This window comes from Gadus morhua, chromosome 2 (assembly GCF_902167405.1).
Source record: "Gadus morhua chromosome 2, gadMor3.0, whole genome shotgun sequence".
Taxonomy (NCBI): domain Eukaryota; kingdom Metazoa; phylum Chordata; class Actinopteri; order Gadiformes; family Gadidae; genus Gadus; species Gadus morhua.
Genome location: NC_044049.1, coordinates 949,352 through 972,350, shown reverse-complemented (window position 1 = coordinate 972,350; position 22,999 = coordinate 949,352). Strand labels below are relative to the sequence as shown.

At 49.3% G+C, this 22,999-nt stretch overlaps 2 protein-coding genes across 5 annotated transcripts; both read right to left on the bottom strand.

Moving 5' to 3' along the window:
- Nucleotides 1-72: 72 nt before the first annotated feature.
- fam83fa (family with sequence similarity 83 member Fa) lies at nt 73-13,224 on the bottom strand. Its single transcript, XM_030341669.1, has 5 exons — nt 11,553-13,224; nt 6,476-6,643; nt 3,590-3,711; nt 2,020-2,894; nt 73-1,921 (listed from the first exon to the last, which is right to left on the bottom strand). The coding sequence occupies exons 1-5, from the start codon at nt 12,018-12,020 to the stop codon at nt 1,872-1,874; spliced, it is 1,683 nt and encodes a 560-aa protein (XP_030197529.1). The 5' UTR covers nt 12,021-13,224; the 3' UTR covers nt 73-1,871.
- A 166-nt stretch (nt 13,225-13,390) lies between these two features.
- grap2a (GRB2 related adaptor protein 2a) lies at nt 13,391-17,018 on the bottom strand. 4 transcript variants are annotated; one of them, XM_030341656.1, is made up of 7 exons: nt 16,842-17,018; nt 16,602-16,693; nt 16,357-16,476; nt 15,931-16,141; nt 14,206-14,307; nt 13,787-13,948; nt 13,391-13,741 (listed from the first exon to the last, which is right to left on the bottom strand). In XM_030341656.1, the coding sequence occupies exons 1-7, from the start codon at nt 16,917-16,919 to the stop codon at nt 13,433-13,435; spliced, it is 1,074 nt and encodes a 357-aa protein (XP_030197516.1). In that variant the 5' UTR covers nt 16,920-17,018; the 3' UTR covers nt 13,391-13,432. The 4 variants fall into 4 exon arrangements, with proteins under 4 accessions (XP_030197516.1, XP_030197508.1, XP_030197490.1 ...); XM_030341648.1 differs by having other exon boundaries at nt 13,391-13,762; nt 13,808-13,948; XM_030341630.1 differs by having other exon boundaries at nt 13,391-13,948.
- Between the last annotated feature and the right edge of the window lie 5,981 nt (nt 17,019-22,999).

Sequence of the window (22,999 nt, the reverse complement as noted above, 5' to 3'; positions counted from 1 at the left end):
AGTGCATGCTCTCTTCCTGTTCACATTTCCGGCTGTGCATGTATGTGTGCATGCATGTATGTGTGTGCATGCGTGTTTGTGTGTGTGTGTGTGTGTGTGTGTGCGTGTGTGTTCATGTGTATCCTGCATATTTTAAAGACTGTCAGCGGTTGCGAAATAGCCTTTAATTGCAAACATTTACACCACTTTACACGTCACTGGTATTTCAAGTTGTCCTGAGGCTTCACATTATAATTCCTTAGTAAATTCTCAAGTCTCTCTTCTAAAGAAGAACATAGGCCTACAAACTGCAAGGCAAAAAGTGTAGAGAACCTGGCAATGTGGCGATAGAGTCGCCGCCTCCTCTCGAAGACATCTGCTTATGGAAGTCTCCGTTCTACACACTGAGACATCTGCTTCTGGAAGTCTCCGTTCTCCACGCTTATCCAGAAACCGACACTCCTGTTTGAACACTTTTCTTATCGCCAAGGCAACCAAGAGAGCCGCACAGCCGGAATGCCAGTTGCCAACCAGGGCAACACCTTGGCAAGCAATCCGGATCAATTATACAAAACTACTAGCACGTCTATAAAAAAAAAAAAATATTGCATCATAACCTGGAGCGGCGGTGTCAGTCTGAAAGGGTTATCTGTGACCTGCTGTCCTTCAGCAGCTCATGAAATGATCTTTAATAGGAGTGTTCACTGGTAGGACTGTTCTTTAATAGGACTGTTCTTTAATAGGTCTGTTTGGCACTGGCTGCACCGTTGAGTACCAGGGAGCCTCTGAGTTGGGGAAGTCTTGAGGGACGATCCAGAGAAAGAAGTTCTAAGTGGGATACACCTGGCAGAAATCGATTTCATGCCCATACGTGGTTTAAAAAACCATTCCGCCAATCAGCGTGCCGCTCTTGTAAAAATTCCTCCTAAATTGAGGCTCCAGCCCTTGAGTGTTGATTGGTCCTGTCATTGATTTATGAACAGGCCTGAGGCCAGACAGATGTGAGAAACATAACATGAACTCAGACCGGGGTGCATTCACGAGGCTAGGGGTGCATCCGAATACTAAGTATATACTATTTCTGTGCAGTGTCTACTACTTGACCATTAATGTAGTACGTTCTACAGCTATGCGTAGAACGTCTCTGAACGCTTCCGAACACCACCGAAACGCCACTGGATGTTTTGAGATGACCTATTTCCCCTCTGTGCGCTGCACATCAGATGCCGGCAAAATTAAAGTCACCTGCGATAACTTCTTCTTCGGGTACCGGAATCTGGCTGAATTGTGGGATAGCGTAGTGACCTACCGTTGTATACTGTGGTGGTAGTATTCATTCGGAAACTTTTTCGCCTACTACACAATGCGTACTGAGCATTCGGACGCGCTATATTTGTGACGTACTACACAATGCCTACTACATAGCAGTCAAGTATGAGTATTCTGATGCAGACTAGGACTAAGGGGTAGTGGGGTAGGGCATCAGTCAAGGAAACAAGGATTCAAAGCCAGGGACTTGTGGGTAACATCGGCCAAACCAAGCAACACCATGTGGTCCGATCCAGCAGCATGGCTGATTACTGCCGGGCCGGGGACTAAACATGCATGTTGATGTGGAGGGCGTGTGGAGGATGGCCGGTTCTACCTGTGCACCCCGATTGCTCAAAGCACACCAGGTGTGCAGCCTCACTCAGCCCCAGAGGCCAATCAGACTGACTCGGGCCAGGTGAGGCTGCTGAAACATCCTCCACACACACTGCACAGGTTGTTAAATTGAGACATGGGACCCAGCTCCTCCAGAGTACAGGGGGGACCTCGATGGCAGCCCTAAGACGGCCCTACACTTTATCCGCACTGCAGATCAAACACTCCTATACGGGGTCATTGCATCCTCAGGATTGAATGCAATTCTTCTTCTGGGATCGCTTCCGGCCTTTGTAGCCTGTGGGCAGAGAAACACGGAGGTCAGGTCAGCGGAACAAAGACAGGGACCGTAAGGAGAAGCAGCGGCAGAGAGAGGTGTGAGGTGAGTGTACGAACCGTCGGGGTCGTCCTCCGCCGTGTTGATGGTCATCAGGGACATGCTCCTCTGGGGCAGCTTGGACGGCTTCTTGCTCTTGAACTTCACCACGGGGGGCTTCTCCAGGGGGTCGAACGAGTCCTCCGTCTCCCTGGCGACGGCGCTAGGGCGGGCCGCCGGGCTGGCCGCCGCCGGGCTGGCCGCCGCCGGGCTCCGGCTGACGGGGGCCGGGGCGGGGGAGGGCGTCGGCGGCGTGACCACGCCCTCGTCGAGGTCCTCTGAGATCTGGTTGATCCCCCGGCCCTTCAGGAAGCCCCTGAAGGAGTGCAGCGGTTTCTTGGCCCCGGGCGACAGAGTCTTCTTGGAGCCTCCCTTCCCGTCCCCTTCCTCCTCGCTCCCGGGCCGCGGCGGCGAGGGCGGTTTGGGGGCGGCGGCGGGGCTCAGGTGGGGGGGCCCCCCGTTGACCTTCTCGGTGCTGTCCCCGATGGCGTGCCGGAGCTTGTTGAGGAAGCCGTTCTGGGCGGAGGCGGGCGGGGGGCTGGGGGGCGAGGAGATGTCCTGCAGAGAGCAGGTGCGGCTCAGGCTGTTGCCCACCACCAGGGAGTACTTGGGGTTGTGGTACTTGTGCGCGGGCACCTTGACGTTGTTCTGGCTCTGCTCCTTCAGGGACACCTGGAAGCGGGAGATGGAGACGCTGAGGGCCGGGGCTTTGGCCTTGACCAAGGGCTTCAGCAGCGGCGTGGGGGGCGGCCGCGTGATGCTGAACTCCTTGAAGAGGTCCACCTCCTCGGACGCCGCGTACATCTCCCGGAAGTCATTGTCGAAGAAGTCGACCACGTGGCCCGTCATCACGGTGATGGTGTTGCGGTCCAGCCGCGAGGAGCTCCAGGTGAAGCTGGGGGCAGGAGGACACGTCACGGAGGGGTTAGGAGGATCAGAGGACGGGGAACAAGGGAGGGGCTGCAGAGAGAACACCGAGCGGCGGACGATCTGACATTAGAGAGACCAAACGCTAACATGCCCCCGCGGTGTCGGTGTGGACAGTGGGCTGTGGTTCAGCTGTTCCTGCTGGTCGACATGCTGTGGGCCAAGTGATGGTCGACAGCAGTGACAGCTAACCCTAACCCTAACTGTATTTGAGTGTCTGCTCTCTTTAAAGGCCCAGACACACCAACCAGATCATCGGCCGTCGGACAGTCTGGCGAGATCAGTCACACTAGTCTGTTTGGTGTGATGTTTCAGTCGGGTTGGTGTGTCCCGGTCTTAAAGCCTCAGTTTCCTCGTCCGTAGTGAGATTTGTTTTCCCGTCAGCTGAGGCCCTCAGGTGTTGGTAGGAAGCAATAACTAACGGGGCTGTAGAGGAGATTGTTAGATAAAGCTAAAGCCAAGAGTCAGCTTTTTATTTGGAATAGACGTATGGTTGGCTGTCCGCCCGCCTCCCGTGTGAAACCATTACAATTTTTGACCAATTATGAAGCATCTCGGGCACGCTGCGCTTCTCATGGTGGAGGAATAGTGGAGGGAGGGGTTTCAGACCAGCCTGTGGCCCTGTGGCCCCGTGGCCCCGTGGCCCCTTGGCAGCAGACTCACCTGTAGGAGCCGAACATGACCTTCTCGCCGTCCACCAGCATGTACTTGGAGCTCAGAGACCCCGGGAGCTTACCGAAGGAGAGGGCAAGCCCCGCCCCCTTCACCGACCGCACACGGAGGTTCTGCGGACAGAAAGATCCTGGTCACACACTGGTTACACACTGGTTACACACTGGTCACACACTGGTCACACACTGGTTACACACTGGTCACACACCGGTGACACACGGGTTACACACTGGTTACACACTGGGTACACACTGGTTATACCCTGGTTACACACTGGTTATACCCTGGTTACACACTGGAAACACACTGGGTACACACTGGGTACACACTGGGTACACACTGGCTGGATCACGCGGCCTGCAGTAGGCCGCGTCGTAACCAAAGTCAACCTTCACACAAAACAGGGAGGCTGCAGAGACAGGAAGAGCAAACCCACTTGGCACACACACCGAGCAGATCTGTTTACCGAGCGGGGAGGGGGAGAGAGAGAGAGAGAGAGAGAGAGAGAGAGAGAGAGAGAGAGAGAGAGAGAGAGAGAGAGAGAGAGAGAGAGAGAGAGAGAGAGAGAGAGAGAGAGAGAGAGAGAGAGAGAGAGAGAGAGAGAGAGAGAGAGAGAGAGAGAGAGAGAGAGAGAGAGAGAGAGAGAGAGAGAGAGAGAGAGAGAGAGAGAGAGAGAGAGAGAGAGAGAGAGAGAGCAACAATGAACAAACTGGAGGAAGGTAGAGGGACCAAGCGAGAGATGAGAGGAGCCACGAGGACCGAAGGGAGGTAAAGGAGGGGAGAGGGAGACAACGAGGAGAGAGGGAGAGAGAGAGTAGAGAACGAGGGGAGAGGGATCGAGGGAGTTGCTTCCCATTGCCCTCACAGCCTTGCCCGGGGGGGATTCTTCCGGGCAGTGGGACGTGGCCCATCCCCACAGCGGGAGGAGAATCGGAGAGCCCCCATTCACCGCCGGCCTCGCCTGACCCCATTAAGGCTTCCTGCCCCTCCTCCCCCTCCTCCCCCTCCTGCCACTCCTGCCCCTCCTCCCCCTCCTCCCCCTCCTGTCCCTCCTGCCCTTCCTCCCCCTCCCGTGGCTCCCTGGCCCAGAGATCAGGTGACATCCAGGAAAGCGAGGCTGAACCAATTATTCTATTTTATCCTATTTTTTACTTATCACTTATGCCCCTGCTTGTTTATGTATTGTGTTATATTGTATATATGATAGTCACTGTTTGTTCATTGTTTATTGTCTTTATGTATGCACCTTATTCACCAAGACCAATTCCTTGTTGGTGTAAACACCCTTCTTGGCAATAAAATCCTTTCTGATTCTGACTCTGAACAATGTCCAGCTGACCGCGCCCTCCTGCCCGGGGTCCAGGAGCCGAACCCACAGAGAGGGGGAAGCCCCGAGCGCCTCAGAACTCTGTTGTTGCTGCGGGTTTTGTGTTTTATGTTGCATGTTTTATGGGTGAATTCCTTCTGATCAGCCGATGGCGCCGTGCCCTCGTCCTCCGCTCTGGTTCAGCTTTACACCACGCGTCGGTACAACAGCTTTACACCACGCGTCGGTACAACAGCTTTACACCACGCGTCGGTACAACAGCTTTACACCACGCGTCGGTACAACAGCTTTATACCACGCGTCGGTACAACAGCTTTACACCACGCGTCGGTACAACAGCTTTACACCACGCGTCGGTACAACAGCTTTACACCACGCGTCGGTACAACAGCTTTATACCACGCGTCGGTACGACAGCTGACACGTTGGATGCTTTATAGGATTCAGCTCGTTGGCTGAGACCAAAGGTTCATTGTTGACGTTGTCTCTGTCGCTATGTCAACCAACGTGATGTTTGTTCCCCCCCCCAGGTGAGGCGTCAGGTGACGAGCCGTTGACAGCCATCATATTCCAACGAGTGAGCAGCTCCCATCGCTGTGTTGTGAGACACGTGTGTGAGACCCGTGTGTGGTACACAGCTTCCCCGCAGGTGGGGTGAGGTGAGGGAGGGGGGCTGGGCATGGGGCCCCCTGGGGACCGAGCATGTGAACTGGTTTCAGTCGTCATTTAGTTTAGGTCTCATAACGTCTAATAACTACCTTTACCTTGCCGTTATTTCATAACTGTGTGCGTGTGCTTGTGTGTGTGTGCGTGTGTGTGTGTGTGTGTGTTTGTGTGTGTGTTTGTGTGTGTGTTTGTGTGTGTGTGTGTAATAGAAGAAGTCATGGCTCACCTAAATCTCAACAGACAACGTCCCCAGCTCCCCTTAGATCGTAGCAGAGCGGCCAAATCCTTCAGGCAGTCCCACCAGTGACTCAGTATCTCTACACTAACAGCCATGCAATAACCTTTGTGTGTGTGTGTGTGTGTGTGTGTGTGTGTGTGTGTGTGTGTGTGTGTGTGTGTGTGTGTGTGTGTGTGTGTGTGTGTGTGTGTGTGTGTGTGTGTGTGTGTGTGTGTGTGTGTGTGTGTGTGTGTGCACGTGTTGATTTGTGCTCGCGTGTGTGTTTGTGTGTGTGCTTGCGATTATGTTAATGTATTAGTGTTTTCGTGATTGTGTGTTTATCTGTGTGTGTTCATGCGTGGGATTTTTCCGTGATTGTTTGTCCATATGTTTGTGTGCTCATGTGTTTGTTTGTGTGTTCATGTCCGTTTGCGTGATTGTGTGTTATTGTGTGAGTGTTTCCCTGATTGTGTGTTAATGTGTGTGTTTGTGTGTTCATGTGTGTGTGCATGATTGTGTATTGGCGGGTGTGTGAGTATGCGTTTGTGTGTGTGTGTATGTTTGCGATTGTGTGTTTGTGTGTGTTTTCCTGATTATGTGTTAATGTGTGTGGTTCCTGATTGTGTGTTCATGTGTGTCCCTGTGTGTCCCCCCCCCCCCCCCTCACCCGTATCTGCGCAGCGTTGATCTGCAGGCGGCCGCACATGTCCAGGAAGTGGGCCACGCCCGCGGCCTCCAGCACGGCGTAGACCGCCACCCCCCGCCGGGACAGCGCGTCCAGCAGGTCCTGCAGAATCTGCAGGTCTGTCAGACGGTCCATCACTATGGCAACCACCTGGGGAACACAGAACCACAGCTAGAACCATCACACAGAACACCAGAACCATCACACAGAACACCAGCTAGAACCATCACACAGAACACCAGAACCATCACACAGAACACCAGCTAGAACCATCACACAGAACACCAGCTAGAACCATCACACAGAACACCAGAACCATCACACAGAACACCAGAACCATCACACAGAACACCAGAACCATCACACAGAACACCAGCTAGAACCATCACACAGAACGCCGGAACCATCACACAGAACACCAGCTAGAACCATCACACAGAACACCAGCTAGAACCATCACACAGAACACCAGAACCATCACACAGAACACCAGAACCATCACACAGAACACCAGAACCATCACACAGAACACCGGAACCATCACACAGAACACCAGCTAGAACCATCACACAGAACACCAGAACCATCACACAGTGCTGCACAATTAATCGAATCGCAATCGCGATATCAGCCTTTGCGGTTGTGTAACCGCTGCGATCTAATAAAAAAATAAATTATAATAATATTAATAATAATAATTTGTATTTTTCTTATTTATTCTATATAGTTGTACGATTGAGAAATATATATAATATATAATATATAATATATTTTTTATTATTTATTTAATTTTGAAAATATTGTTATTTTGAAAACAGTACTGTACACATTTCTTAGTTTTTGGATTTTTTAATGCTAGTTTAAGTTTGTATGTTTGAGTTGAGAAATAAACATTTTAAAATGATCAGTAATCTGCGTGCATTTTCCTTGATAACCAAGCAAGTAGACTCATGACATGACACTATTTGTTTATTATATCGCAATCCACCAGAACCACAGCTAGAACCATCACACCACAGCTAGAACCATCACACAGAACCACAGCTAGAACCATCACACCACAGCTAGAACCATCACACAGAACCACAGCTAGAACCATCACACAGAACCACAGCTAGAACCATCACACCACAGCTAGAACCATCACACAGAACACCAGCTAGAACCATCACCCTACAGCTAGAACCATCACACAGAACCACAGCTAGAACCATCACACAGAACACCAGCTAGAACCATCACACAGAACCACGGCTATGACTAGAACACAACACCTTTGGAGCACCAGTTATTTCATAACTCTGTGTGTGTGTGTGTGTGTGTGCGCGTGTGCGTGCGTGCGTGCGTGCGTGTGTGTGTGCGTGCAACAAGGGCATGTGACTTATTTCTTCGACAATTCTGTGTATTAATATTTCAAATTAATGACTCTATAATTATGAGCTATAAAGTCTGTGTGGTTCCAGGGGGTTTCAGAGCTATTACTCATCCAGTTCCCGTCACATGTCAGTGAGTCCTGATGGGACCTAACAACAGACGACAGCACTAGGATTCATTGCCACACATTCACAGGAGGAACTTCGCCAGAACCCGTTCTTCCGAGCGCTTAAGAGCAGAGCTACGGAGAATAGGAGGATTTGTTGTAATTACTGCAGCCTCTCATCCTGTTCACAGTTTCTATAGATGATCACACCCAGGATTCACACATGGAGGTTAAACCATAAGGATCGCTTGATTTATTAGTAAAGGGTTAGTTAAGGCTGAAGAGGCCGTAGGTACGATTTAAGAGTTATCCTTCGAGTTTAATTAGTTAGAGATGCCTTAGCCATCCATCCAGTGTTCTGATTGAAACTAGTTCCATTGCAGGTTACGGGAACCTACGGGTTGTCGATCACTGGTAATAATTCACAATGGCGGAGAAACAGGGAGGGAGGGAGAGGGGGAGGTAGGGAGGGAGGGAGAGGGGGAGGGAGGGAGGCTGGGAGGGAACTATTTATAAGGTTGTTTATTTTCTAAATCTCTTTCACTATCTTCCTCTCTCTCTCATTACAGCTCTCAAATCACCTTTAACTGCTATCCGTCTAAACTGTTTTTGGAACAGTACATCCTCATGTTAAATATTGACTTTACATCATATATTTACTTACCGGGTAACTGACAAACACTTTGAATGACTGAATAAAGCTGTAAAATGGTCGCTACCTTACGTCCAAAAACGTTACTGTAGTTACTCTAGTAACTGTAGCTACTCTAGTTACTCTAATAACCCTACCTAGTTACTCTAGTTTCTATAGTTACACTAGTGAGTCTGGTTATTCTAGTTATTCTAACTACTCTAGTTACTCTAGTTACTGTAGATACTCTAGTTGCCATAGTTACTCTAGTTACTCTAATTAGTTACTCTAGCTAGTCTGTTACGCTAGATTTGGATGTAAAGTAACTGATTAATCCAAATAGGCTTTAATCTATATGATTATGAATTACAGGCAAATATGAATAGATGTGACATCGTCAACCCTATATAATTGTGTTACAATATTTTTTCAAATGAATAACCTGACGGTTGAAATCTATGCAAAAAAATCCAACCCCGAACCCTGCTCGATAGTGAAACTGAATGAATATGGATGTCTGCTCTCCCCTGCGGCGATGATGCACAAGGCTTTGAAACATACAGCGACTGGGGCAGGACACAGCACGCACACAGAGCCGGCTGAACCTCTAAAGACACAAGTGTTGAAACGTACACATTGTGTGCATCACTTCCCCTCCTAAAACATATCGACGTGAAACTTTACCTCAAGGCTGCTTACTAAATACAAGGCGATTACATCGTCAAAATAATCCCCAATTAGACGTCCTGTAAACAGTGTGACAGCAGGTAAGTATTGTTGGAGATTTAGCTGATATACTGTCTCAAGTAGACTATACAGGGACAGGTTCATAAACAGGGACATGATGTTGAGGTTTTGGTTACGGTTAGTAATATGTTAGGACGGTTTTTGTTGGTAACATGTTGAGTTATGGTTTGTAACAAGCTGAGTTATTAGTAACATGTTGAGTTATGGTTGGTAACATGTTGAGTTATGGTTTGTAACAAGCTGAGTTATTAGTAACATGTTGAGTTATGGTTGGTAGCATGTTGAGTTTTAGTAACATGTTGATTTACGGTTGGTAACATGTTGACTAATCGTTGGTAATTCCAAGTTATTGTTGGTAACATGATGGGTTATGGTTGGTAACATGTTAGGTTATGGTTGGTAACATGATGGGTTATGGTTGGTAACATGTTGGGTTATGGTTGGTAACATGTTGAGTTATGGTTGGTAACATGTTGGGTTATGGATGGTAACATGTTAGGTTATGGTTGGTAACATGTTGAGTTATGGTTTGTAACAGGCTGAGTTATTAGTAACATGTTGAGTTATGGTTGGTAACATGTTGAGTTATGGTTTGTAACAAGCTGAGTTATTAGTAACATGTTGAGTTATGGTTGGTAGCATGTTGAGTTTTAGTAACATGTTGAGTTACGGTTGGTAACATGTTGACTAATCGTTGGTAATTCCAAGTTATTGTTGGTAACATGATGGGTTATGGTTGGTAACATGTTAGGTTATGGTTGGTAACATGATGGGTTATGGTTGGTAACATGTTGGGTTATGGTTGGTAACATGTTGAGTTATGGTTGGTAACATGTTGGGTTATGGATGGTAACATGTTAGGTTATGGTTGGTAACATGTTAGGTTATGGTTGGTAACATGTTAGGTTATGGTTGGTAACATGTTGCTTTATGGTTGGTAACATGTTAGGTTATGGTTGCTAACATGTTAGGTTATGGTTGGTAACATGTTGGGTTATGGGTGGTAACATGTTAGGTTATGGTTGGTAACATGTTAGGTTATGGTTGGTAACATGTTGCTTTATGGTTGGTAACATGTCAGGTTATGGTTGCTAACATGTTAGGTTATTGGTAACATGCTCACGAGCCTGTGCAGCTCACGAGCCTTTCAACTAGTCTGTTATGCGTTGGTCACGTGCTCGCGCATATAAACCTACTGATGCCTGCGTATTAAACAACACTAAACAACATCGATTCGAATCTGCACGACATGGCTCCGCGTGGAGCTCAGCCGATCACGAGGAGCTGATTGTTTTGGCGCTGATCGCGGGCCTTGCGTGTGCTCAGGCGCAGGCAGCGAGCTGGCGATGGGACCGCGGCGCGAGTCCTGATCTGAATCTCACTCTGGAGCTGCTTGTCTGGCTCCGCGCTGCTTTGCATGTTACGACACGCTTGTTATGAGACGCGCCACTGTGAGGTGTGAGAGCAGGCAAACATCAAGTCGACTAATGAACCCTGGTACGGAGGTGTTTAATATATAATCTGGTTCTGGTATGGAGGCGTTAAATAAACTGGTTCTGGTATGGAGGGGTTAATATATAAACTGGTTCTGGTATGGAGGGGTTAATATATAGACTGGTTCTGGTATGGAGGGGTTCAATATATGAACTGGTTCTGGTTCCTGGTATGGAGGGGTTCAATACATGAACTGGTTCTGGTTCCTGGTATAGATTTTTTAATCTAAGGATGTTCTGAACTGCTTGACGGACGGCAGGTATAGCTTATAGATTGTATTAAGGTCAACGTTTATTACTTATTACTAACTAATTAAATGAGTCCTGGCTTGCATAAATAAGACACTTTGAGAGTTTGAAACCCATTCCCCTTTTGTTGTAGGCCTACCTATACGGGGAATGGGTTAACCTAGCGATTTTTAGTGCTTTGCAGAAGGTTCTATGAACATCCTTACTGTAACGACAGAGATCTATTGTTGTTTCTCTTCTGACAGATGTAGGAAGCCTATTTATTTTAAGTGGCTTTGGATAAAATCGTCTGCTAATTTAAATGAATGTGAATGAAAGTTAAACCTTTGAGAGTTTTCTTCTCTTTAAATTCATCAACAACTTAAACAACTGCTAATGAGGCCCTGGCCATGCTTTGATACCAGATGATTATGAATCATAATGCAAACGCAGTTAAACGTGATGAATAAAGTGGGTTACCTTGTGGGACTCCTGGATAAGCTTCCGGACCACCTGCTTGATGTGCGGCCCGTTCTCCTTTGGCGGGTGGGAGTACATCACCACCCGGGAGGCCCCCCGGTACACCCCGTTCCCCGGGACCCAGCCCGCGTCCAGCGGGGGGATCTCCGTGTCCGACATCTCGGGCCAGTAGGTGGAGTGCACCCCCGAGTCGGCGCTCGACGCCTTGGACTTCTCGCCCTCCGACTCCGAGTCGCTGTCCGAGGTGTACGCGTCGAAGGTGTTCCTGAGACTCTGGACCTCCTGCGCGGATAAGAAGTCCTTCACGTTGTCCTCCTTCAGGCGCATCTTGAACGCGCCGTCCCCGTTCCTCACGAGCTGCTCGATGGCCGCGCGCTGCTCCTCGCTGTAATAGAACTCGGGTCTGGTCTCCGGGACCTTCTCGTTGACGTGGTCTTCGTCCAGACACACCACCTGGGACTCGGCCATCGCGGACAACGGGTTCAGAGAAGAGTCTCCGGTTCCTCCGTTGCGCTGCAGACTTTACCTGACCTCCTCAGGTAGATGGAAGGTGACGCATCAAGGTGTACAGGGGGAGGAGTCAAGAGCTCCGGCGGTTTTAACCCGCTGATTGGACGAGTTTGCATGTTGATAGAGGCAGTTAAAAGGAGTTTGAATGGAAATGAATGACTCGTGTTGCTACACCGTTTAATGTGAAACCAGTCAGAGGGGAAACTAACAGCTTATTGCAAAACACATTTCTCAAATTAAGGCAGTATATTCAAAGGGACATATTTTACAGCCGTTTGGAAAAGAAACATCTGCCAACAGTCACTAACAGGCAGTAAAGACAGCATCAGCTAACACTGAACTACAGTGAAGGTCTACTTTGGGATTTAGATAACAGGCGGATCAAGTGCATTGTCCCATGTTCTCCTCATTGACATGAGATCACGCATCTCTGTAAGAACAGCTGGTGGTCCTCCATGGGCCTTCAATGCAGCATCGTCCCAGGTCTGCGTGTTCTAGGGGAAGCAGGGGCGGTTCTAGACCAATTTTCATTGGGGGGCCAGACTGGGGCCAGTTGTTTTGTAGTAATGCTACACTGTTTTGTATTGCTACACCGTTTTGTATTGCTACACCATGTTTTTAGTTTAGTACTAAGTAACGGCATTAAAAAACACAATATACAATAATTGGCTTTTTCCCGTTACAGCATTTATTATCTATTTATTAGCATTTAAGTATCTCCTTCAGTTACAGCAATTGTCAATATTATACATTTGAAATGTTTCATTGGCTAAAGCAATTGTCAATATTACAACATTTTGGGTTTCCTTCACTGACATCAAACCACTCAGTATCATACATCCCCAACAGCAGTAAAGTCAGTATGATATGTTATAAATCTCAAGTTCCAACCTGTGCGTCAGTGCCACACCATCTCAAGCAATTGATCCCCGACGTAAAAAGAAAAAAACATTTCGAGGGGGGGGGTACAAGCTCAGTTTTACGGGGGCACTGGCCTCTGCTGCCCCCCCCCCCCTAGAACCGCCCCTGAGATGAAGGTTTGGTCTTCAGTAACACCTTGGATCACTGCTCCTCACTGCTCCTCCTCCTCCTCCCCCTCCCCCTCCTCTTCCCCCTCCCCCTGCTCCTCCCCCTCCTCTTCCCCCTCTTCCTCCTCCCCCTGCTCCTCCTCCTCCCCCTCCTCCTCCTCCTCCTGCTCCTCCTCCTCCTCCCCCTCCTCCTCCTCCTCCTGCTCCTCCTCCTCCTCCTCCTGCTCCTCCTCCTCCTCCTCCTCCTCCTCCTCCTCCTCCTCCTGCTCCTCCTCCTCCTCCTCCTCCTCCTCCCCCTGCTCCTCCTCCCCCTCCTCCCCCTCCCCCTCCTCCTCCCCCTGCTCAGATCGGCGTGGTGTAGTTGGCGGGGAACAGGCCGCTCCTCCCTCTCAGCCGGCCCCTCCACCACGACGGATCTCGGCAGTCCAGCACCTCGATGACGTCACCGGCACAGAACCCCAGCTCGTCCTCCTCCTCCACCTGGAAGCTGTACAGCGCCCTCACCTGGACAGAGGCCGGCCTCACCTGGACAGAGGCCGGCCTCACCTGGACGGAGTCCGGCCTCGCCTGGACGGAGGTCGGCCTCGCCTGGACGGAGGTCGGCCTCACCTGGACGGAGGCCGGCCTCACCTGGGCCGAGCCCGCCCTCACCTGGGCCGAGGCCGGCCTCCCCTGTAGCGGGGATCCCGCCCTCACCTGGGCCGAGGCCGGCCTCCCCTGTAGCGGGGATCCCCTGCCCCTGGTAGGGTCCGCTCTCACCTGTACGGGGGCTGCCCTGCCCTGGGTGGGGTCTGTCCTCTCCGGGAGGGGGGCTACCTTCACCTGGAAGGAGGCCCTCATCTGTGCAGGGGCCACCCTCTGGGAACACACACACACACATGAAGACACATATTTAAACACACACACATGAAGACACACTCAAACTCACCGCAACACTCTCATATATGAGGACGTAGATTCCATCACACCTATGGAAACGCACATTGATATATAACCACATATCATTATACACACAGACATGGTGTTTAAAACCCGAGGAACTGGTTGCACCCTCGGGCGATCTCAGTGTGTGTGAAACGCAGTGTGTTTGAGCTGAATGATTGACAGGCTCCCACCTGAGGGGCCGCTGCAGGCCCCGCCCCTCCCGCGAGTGGGCTCCGCCTCCCAGCTGCTTCAAACTGGTCGGTCGGCTCCGGCGCCAACACCACCCCCGCGTTCTGAGGAGAAGAGAGATGGTACAGTCCACTCAGTCCCTGGCTGGCTGATCTGAACGCCTGCTGCAGCAGCCTGCCATCCACATGTCGGTCGAGGTCAGGTCTCGGTGAAGGGGTGTAACACATTATTTTTCGCTCATTCCTTGCTTCGACCAATCAGGTGGCTGAAGGCACATAATTGGCCGATACAAATTCAGCCAGCAGTAATAAGCACCAATAAGGTGTCTGTAAAGCTTTGAGATCCACACGTGTCGACTGGCCACTTTACAAATGAAGGTACTCAGATCCTCTTCCTAAAGCTTCATCCTCCTGCGCTGATTAGTCTTCTCACGATTAGTCGGGTTAGCAGAACGTCTGCTAAACACGGTAGCACCGCACGGCTGGATCTGAGTTTACAAAACGTCGACAAGCCCTGGGGGGGCTTCACTGATGCCCCTTTCACACCGCCGCAAAATCGGGGCCGGTTCCGGGCCAGTTCGGAGCTAGGGCCAGGGCTTTGGTTTCACACCGCCAAAGAACCGGCTCCGGCCCCTAAAAACCGGTTCAACTCTGGCCCCACTTTAGAGCTGGGCTAGAACTAGAACCGCTTTTACGCCGGGGGCAGGGGGCGGAGTTATCCGTACCTTCATAAACAGGAAGACCAACGAAGACCGGCATTTTTTAAAACACCGAAGTAAACAATGGACGTGAATCCGTGTATGGTTCTTTTTTGTTTTTTTCTGATTTTGTTTTAAATCGGAATATTCAAAGAACCAACCATACACGGATTGAATCGAAGACGAAATTGTTGTTGTTGTGTTTGAAACTGGCGCGAGGGTTCTTCTGCGCGCCTATTGTGGTGGTTCAACGCGTCAACGCGCCAACGCAGCTAGATGAGTCCATGTCCATGCAAGTGAACGGAGCGTTCCCTCTTCGTCATAACTATCAAACCAAACATCCTTCACATTCACCGAGCAAACATTATGAAAGTAAAATGCACATTTCTCGCTAAAAATGTTTCCATAAACGCATTTGATGGCGTAACTATGTTACTATTTCCACCCAGAATAAAGAAAGATGTCGGCCGTATGCTTCTGTCCAAGCTCACTAGCCGAGACGTTTGCAGTGACGTCATGACGTTGCTCACGCCGGCTCCATGGCTGGCTCTGGCCGGTGTGAAACCAACCGGTTCTTAACTGGGGTAAGGCTGGAACCAGTTTGGAACTGGCCCTAGCACCAGCCCGGAACTGGCTCTCGGTTCTTTTTGGTGTGAAAGCGGCAACATAGGACAGCTGTACAGGCAGACTGGGACCGGGGGGCTCCCAGTGGGACGGAGACACCAGGAGCAGTCTGTCTGAGAGACCCTTAGCCCGCTGGTCATAGCTATAGATATGTTCACAGAGAGGACATGTTCCTCACAGACTGTCCAGGGGAAGGGCAGTGATACACGAGTGTAACGGGACGAGGCCTTAGGGACTGGGAGGCCGACTGCTGAACCTTTTCTCTCTGCTTCGCTGAGGCAGTGAGGCTCCCCTAGTTCATCCTACGACTTCCACCTCATTTGACCGAGTTTAGGACCTTCATCGTGCCGTTGGCTACGTACTAACAATGTAGTAACAAACAGTGAGCGTGGCCAGGGGCCCGTACCTGGTGAGCGTTGGGGGCCCGTACCTGGTGAGCGTTGGGGGCCCGGATGTCCTCGGAGCCGTCCTTCAGGTAGATCAGCCTCTGCTTGGAGATGGAGGTGGACTTGTAGAAGTCCACCAGCTGGTTGAAGGAGGTGAACTTCTCGGCCCACAGGAAGTATTGGCCCAGGTTGTCCTTGATGACCTTGAAGTGCTGCACATCGTGCTCGTGCCTGAGGGCGGGGGCACAGGGGAGTGTGAGGAGGACGTCTGGTTCCTCTGCAGAGACTTTAATGCTGCCGCTCAACTGGGCTGGGCCGTGGCGACCATCTACCACAGTGTCCAGCATCAAAGAGGTGAACCTGTGTATTCATGTGTTATGTGACCTCAACAGAACCACACACACATACTGACACACTGACACACACACACGCCTGCTCTGACCCACCTGACGGAGATGGAGAAGTCCCCCGGAGAGCTCTGGCTGCCGCGGATCAGGAAGTATCCAACGCCCTTCGTCATCAGGTCCTCTTCGGCGGAGCTGCGACTGGCGTCCTCCTGGAACCACCTGCCGACACAAACACAGCTGAACACCTGGCTCAGCCTGGACCCAACGTCCACACGCTAGTCCACAGACACCAACGTGTCAGATGAGGTCCTTGGCTCCACGCGGTCCAGCGGCAGAAGGCTCACCTTGGTATGTGGACGTCCAGGTAGTTCTGAGGCACGAAGCCTTCCTGGCCCTGCATCTCAGCCATGTACCAGGCGTCGTTGGAGGATAGGATCTAGATAACAGATCAGACAAACAGTTATACATCATCCTTCATGAGGTGCTGGAGGAGGGATTGGAGCGTTGCAGAGAGAGCAGACCGTAAACCGCCCCTGCATCAGCGTAAAGCTCTTCTCTCTTTTGGCCCAGTGGGGATCCCTTACCTTTAGGACGTCCCCCTTCCTGAAGCTCAGCTCAGTGGGTGACGACGCATCAAAGTCAAACTTCCCCACTGCCTCCATGGCGACAGTGTACGAGAGAGAGAAAGAGAGAGAGACAGAGACAGAGAGAGAGAGAGAGAGAGAGAGAGAGAGAGAGAGAGAGAGAGAGAGAGAGAGAGAGAGAGACCAGCAGCTTCTATAACTTGGGGGGGGGGGGGGGGGGGGGGGGGCTTCTCGCTATGGCTTCATAGAAAAGGAAAGAGAGAAAGAAAATAATTACAAGTTAGGAATCCGAAAGACCTTCAGATCCACAGACTGGGGAGCAGATCCAACGTGAGCGCTTTCATCACTCAGGAGTTTAGAGGATTTATGATACCAGTTACATCTGCAATCTTTCAGATGTCTTGGTACAAGTCAAACTCTCCCATTAATATTCTCGTCACGTCCAGGGTTTCTCAGAAGCCCTCTGTATGACGTACACACAGTATAGTGAGTATCACGAGTACACGAGTACTTCAGAACGGGATGCATCATGCGGTCATGAGTTCATATTTGAATATTTTCGCCGTTCCACCGTTGGTGCATGAACCTGTTGGGTAGGGTGGAGGAGACGGAGGCCTTTGTACCGCCAGGCAAAAACAACAACACATCCCAACCATGTGGCACTCCCTGATATGAACAAAGAGATTCAAAACCATCTAGAAGGCATTAATTAAATAATTTGCAGCATACAGAGGGGGGTGTGTGTGTGTTGGTGATGAGGGGGGCTTGTTGTTGGTTTGTGGTGTTCAGCGGTAGGGTAAATGTATCAACCTATAGAGTAAAATATTGGCTTGGGGCGAGAGGATACAGTATCATTTAAGTATATAACGATAATGGCTCGAGGTTCAGAGTTTAGTAGAGGGCAACCCGGCCCTGATACCTTGAAGGGTTTTCTAATATTTGTGACATTTGGTGGAGAGGCAGCCGGTCCTCCACTGGAGCGCGGCCGGGTCTTGTGTTACTGGAGGCTACTGAGGCTGAATCACTCACACAGCACATGGATTATTCACAAACGACATCTGCAGCGTGGCCCACAGACTCACGACCGGCTCCGTCGGAGTTGGAATGCGGCCAAGTCACTCAGCAAGAAAGCAGCGTTGACTGACACGCGGCTTTGAGTGATGGTTATTATAGGCTTCAGGTGTTTTGTTGTCTGCTCTGTGAACAAAAGCCGCGCACCGAGATCACTTATCGACCCTGACGTCGTCTGGCTCCGTTCTGAGAGTTCATAACTCCACTGGGGGGAGGAGAGGGGAACCGTGGGTCTGAAGACCACCAGGTTCTAGGTGGGTCAGCCCCGGGTCCACAGCCAATAGCTGGAGGCCTCGTGAGCAGGAGGCCCCGCCCCTACCTGCTCCTCAATGACCAGCATGTTTGTGTGGCTCGTATGTTAAAGCATGTTGCTCCTGGTGGCCACTCAGATGGAGAGAGGAAACACCTTCTACTCACTCTGATGAAGACCTCCTCTTCCTCTGATTACCACCCACTGTGACAAGATTCCGAACCCTTGAAGAGGATGTTCATGTTCATGTGAATACAATTAAATTGAAAAAAGTATGTTCAGTATTTTCTTGTACTTATACATGGTCTGTGTATTTGTGTCAGCGTAAAGCTGCATAATCGGTGAACCCCAGAATCACTTATTTCAGTTAACAGCTGGTCAAAGTATCGGTGAACGATATTTTAAATAAATCCTTGGTAGCTTTGATCCATCATCCGACTCACAGCATGAAGCTTCAAACGGTTAATTGAATTGATTCCCCCTCGTCTGCACCCCTGACGAAGACTCTCAATTCTTATCTGCCGAGTGGCCCTCGTTTCGGCTGTCGTCTCAACGAGCCAATTAGCGTCTTTCAGGAGGGACATAAAAAAAAATGACGATGATGAAATCCGTCTGAAATATAGTCTCTAACATCAAGAGCTCTATCTGATCATGGATTCGTTTAGAAGGAACCCCACCGAGTCTCTGAAGGCAGACGAAGACTCGGAATTATGAATCAGACGAACAGTTAAGGTTATGGATATGCATTAATAACATGATAAATATACTGAGGTTGGCTATGGAGCCAAGATTCAGCCTGCCCTGGAGTGAATAGTCTTCAACTGTCATCAGAATATGAGGAGCAGCCATGGTTAAACATGAGCTCCTTACCGTTGACGATCCTGTCACATCCGTCGGGGAAAAAACTCTAGTACGCCTACTGAAAAAGGCAAAATTTCCAATGTCTTTGATAATATAGAATAATATTACTAATGGTACTAAATAACTAGAGCTGGGTTTCGATTCAAATTTCAAGAATCGATTCGATTCCGATTTTTAAGTTTCAGAATCGATTTTTTAATTTAAGTTTCAGAATCGGTCATTAATATGCGAATCGATTAAAAATCGGAAAATCGATTTTTTCAACACAGATCTATAAATAACACTAACAATATTAATATTAATTATGCATTTTAGCGAACAGTCATGTTCGATCCGTTAACAGGCAGTCAAATATGAGCAGGTATGTAAATGTAGGCCTGTTCATGTAGCAACATAATCTGCTGCTACATGCAAACTCATTTAAATGAACTGTTTCTCCCCAGTGGGGAAGTTCGTCTCTAACTTAAACAAATGTGAGTTTCCATGAATCCTACGCCCGTTCCAATTGGTGGGTAAATAGAACGGCTCTATTGAGGCAGAACAGGAGCGGCTCAATGGAGCCGGCGGCAGGGAGGCTGAATAGGCCTCCACACACAGGCCACAGCAGCCCACCACTGTCTGGTTCAGATTCAGGTTTCAGAGTTGTTCCTTAAAGCGGTTACTCACACTTTCCTAAACGGTCATCTGAGTGCCGCGCAGTGTGCCTGAAATACAGGAACTTCCCGTAGGACGAGAGCGAGCCCAGATGCGTGGGGGCAACTTCCTGGTTCTCTCCGCACTAACAGGCCGTCTCTGCCCTGACCAGCATGTGTGCTGTGGGTTCTGGAGCGGCCGAAGCGGAGCTCTACCGGAGCTATCGGTTGTTACTGTTGACTAAGAATGTTGAAGCTTTACCTACGAATCAAACCGCTGAATAAAGAGAAAGTTAATCGCCTGATTTACTATGATTGACTGAAGGAGGATACTTCTGTCGGGTGATGAGTGGGAAAGCCGAATTAAAACCGGTCCGAAGATGAGCTGATCTGAGAGTCTGACCTGTGCCTTTTAGCATTAGGAGGATGACCGCAGAAGCAAGTGGGTGGGTTAGTTTGACCGGGGCCACCTTCCGTCACTATCTCCACCCCGACCCAAACTACTCTCTTGGAATGTATTAATATGAAATTGTAAAGTTAAACTTACTTGATCATATCCTGACCTCCAAATTCACACAACATCAAGGTTCATATGAATAACAATATCGAGACAGCTACAACTACAGTTTGGTTAAGATTAAGTTCAGCATCTCAGGTCCACAGAGAAGATCAAACTCCATCCATTTACCAGCCAGCCTGTCTAGATATGTTAATACAATCACCTGCTCTATCACATCAATCAGAAGTTATTTCAGAGGGAGAATTGTGGAATTTGATTGTTTTTTCTGTTCAAGATTGGCCTGTTCATGCGTCTGGTCTGACACATGATTTATCATTTCAATAGACCAATGTTTCAATTATTTTCTCTCTCAAGGAATCATTATTTTCATATTAGCCTACATACATAGTGAATAATTTCAATCAGATTCAGAAGGACCATATCCATGGCTGGAGCCTTACCTTCTAGTGTCCACTAATTGAACAGCCCTCAGACGGGTAAGTGAAGCTCTCTGACGGCTCGGGTTCAGGACTCCAGAAGCGTGTCCCGGGGGACCGACTAACGGTGATGCAGTTGGGTGTGACTCCTCCACGGCTACGGCTCAGCGCTGGCCTTCTGACGCCCCATGAGACCCGCGGCCGGCAGCTGGCTGTATGCACCATGCGACTCTGGACTCAAATCACGGAGCTGGTCGGCGGTCTGACATCCCCTGCGGCGCAGCGGAAGACAAAAGTTCACGAGGGAAAGAAACCGTCGAATAGCGACACGGCGCTTCCTCCATTCACCACACATAGCGCTGACACACACACACACACACACACACACACACACACACACACACACACACACACACACACACACACACACACACACACACACACACACACACACACACACACACACTCACTCACACACACGCACATGAAGCCTACTTGACTGTATACCTACATATACTTGTGTAAACTACTTGGAAATTATTTGAGATAAGTATGAGTAGCCTAATATTTAGGTGACATATCCTTAGCCTACTTCACGTCGTGTCGCCTGTAAGTTGTGTGTTGGATGCTGACTAATTAGCAGAAAAGGCTCGTAACATAAGGTCATACTAATCTTTGACTAATCTTGATTGATGCTGTGGGCTATCCTTAAAAACAGCCCAACTGACATAACAATCACAATTTGTGGTGATATAATTATATAATTATCTATATATAATTATCATGAATCCAACCGAACCCCAGTAATGTTCAGCAACTCTTTCCGGAGTCGTGAGAGAGAGAGAGAGAGAGAGAGAGAGAGAGAGAGAGAGAGAGAGAGAGAGAGAGAGAGAGAGAGAGAGAGAGAGAGAGAGAGAGAGAGAGAGAGAGAGAGAGAGAGAGAGAGAGAGCGCGTTTGTATCTGCAGGTTCACCCGACGGCTCCTCACCGCATCGGAACCACATCACCGCCTCTACAGCTGCACAGACACTCACATCCGGCGGCGGCTGCAGCCTCATGGGAGGCGCAGCGTATATGTTCCTTGAGCGTACGTGCGTGTGTGTACATTTCTGTGTGTGTGTGTGCGTGTGCATGTGCGTGAGAGAGAAAGAGCAAGAGAGAGAGCAAGAGAAAAAGAGAGCGAGAGATGAAACCAGGGGCGTTTCTAGGTTTCTAAAATATCCGGTTTACAGCCCAGAGGGAAAGGGAAAATGCGTGCGTTAATAATTTTGCTTTATTGCGCACGCAATTTTTTTCAGTTTATTATAGCTTTAAATAGGTTCCTGACTGCCGGACTAGGCTACTTTGGGAAGCCCCTGGAAACCCCGTGTTGGTTTTTGGTGTAAAACAAGCAAAAAAGAAAAGAGAAGAAAGGTTTTTTTTTTTTTATATATACGATTCGGGGCTAATTGAATAATATCCGGGGCTTTAGCCCCGAATGAAACAGCCTAGTGACGCCACTGGATGAAACTATGACGGACTAGCTAAAGAGCCATATTAAAGAACTAGAGATGTTAAAGACCCACAGATATGAAAGAACTACGGATAATGAAGAACTACATAAAGTAAATACAGGTTATAAAGAACTACAGATGATATAAGAGAAGTAGGCCTAGACATTATAAAGTATAGTACTGACTTAGAAAGGGCTGCCCCTCCCTTCTCTTTTCTTTACTGCCAACCAACCCTGGACTAGTTTCAATTAAGCACTAGTTAAGATGAAGCAGTAGTTTAAATGAACTCGTTTTTTAAGTCAAAGGCGTGTGCCTGTGCATATCCGCCACCAGATGGCGCCATTGCATTAACCGCCATTGCACTTTTATCCCATACCCAACCCTTACCCTAACCCAAAAATGACCTCTTCTCACATTATAGTCGGTTCTCTCCCCCCCACGTCTCACCATAGCCTTATCCATAACCTTAACCATAACCGTAACCATAGCAGCATCCCAGCTCACTCCCCAGGCTCAGCTCGTCACACTACTCATTTGGGATTGAGTCCTCAATCCCAAGAGCAGGTGGCCGTGGTGAAGCCCCGACCGGATGCCTTGACCATACGTGACGAGGTATAAAGTTGTCAGACCCGATCCTACGAGGCGTGAAGGCAGGCACCATCCACTCCACCGAGCCCCCACGGCCCAGGAGTAGCCTGATATCTGGAACTGCAAACCAAGGTTAGGCACACTGAAGCCTGGGAGGGACAAAGAACAACACAGGGTCAACTTCCCCGAGTGTGTGTCTCCGCACACAGCCGGGCCCAGGGTTAGGGTTAGTGGACAAAGAGTTTGGAGACATTTCTGGTGGAAAACATTAAAGTTTACACAAAAAATTAACGTCCTTCGGAGCCCTTTCTGTTGGAAGAAATTCAT

Coding starts and splice junctions, on each gene's coding strand:
- fam83fa (XM_030341669.1), bottom strand. CDS start 12,020: ATGGCCGAGTCCCAGGTGGTGTGTCTGGACGAAGACCACGTCAACGAG. Junction 3,712..6,475: donor TCAACGCTGCGCAGATACGG/GTGAGGGGGGGG, acceptor TTCTGTCCGCAG/AACCTCCGTGTGCGGTCGGT. Junction 2,895..3,589: donor GTCATGTTCGGCTCCTACAG/GTGAGTCTGCTG, acceptor TCCTGCCCCCAG/CTTCACCTGGAGCTCCTCGC.
- grap2a (XM_030341630.1), bottom strand. CDS start 16,919: ATGGAGGCAGTGGGGAAGTTTGACTTTGATGCGTCGTCACCCACTGAG. Junction 16,142..16,356: donor GACTTCTCCATCTCCGTCAG/GTGGGTCAGAGC, acceptor CCCCGCCCTCAG/GCACGAGCACGATGTGCAGC. Junction 13,949..14,205: donor GGCCTGCAGCGGCCCCTCAG/GTGGGAGCCTGT, acceptor GTGTGTTCCCAG/AGGGTGGCCCCTGCACAGAT.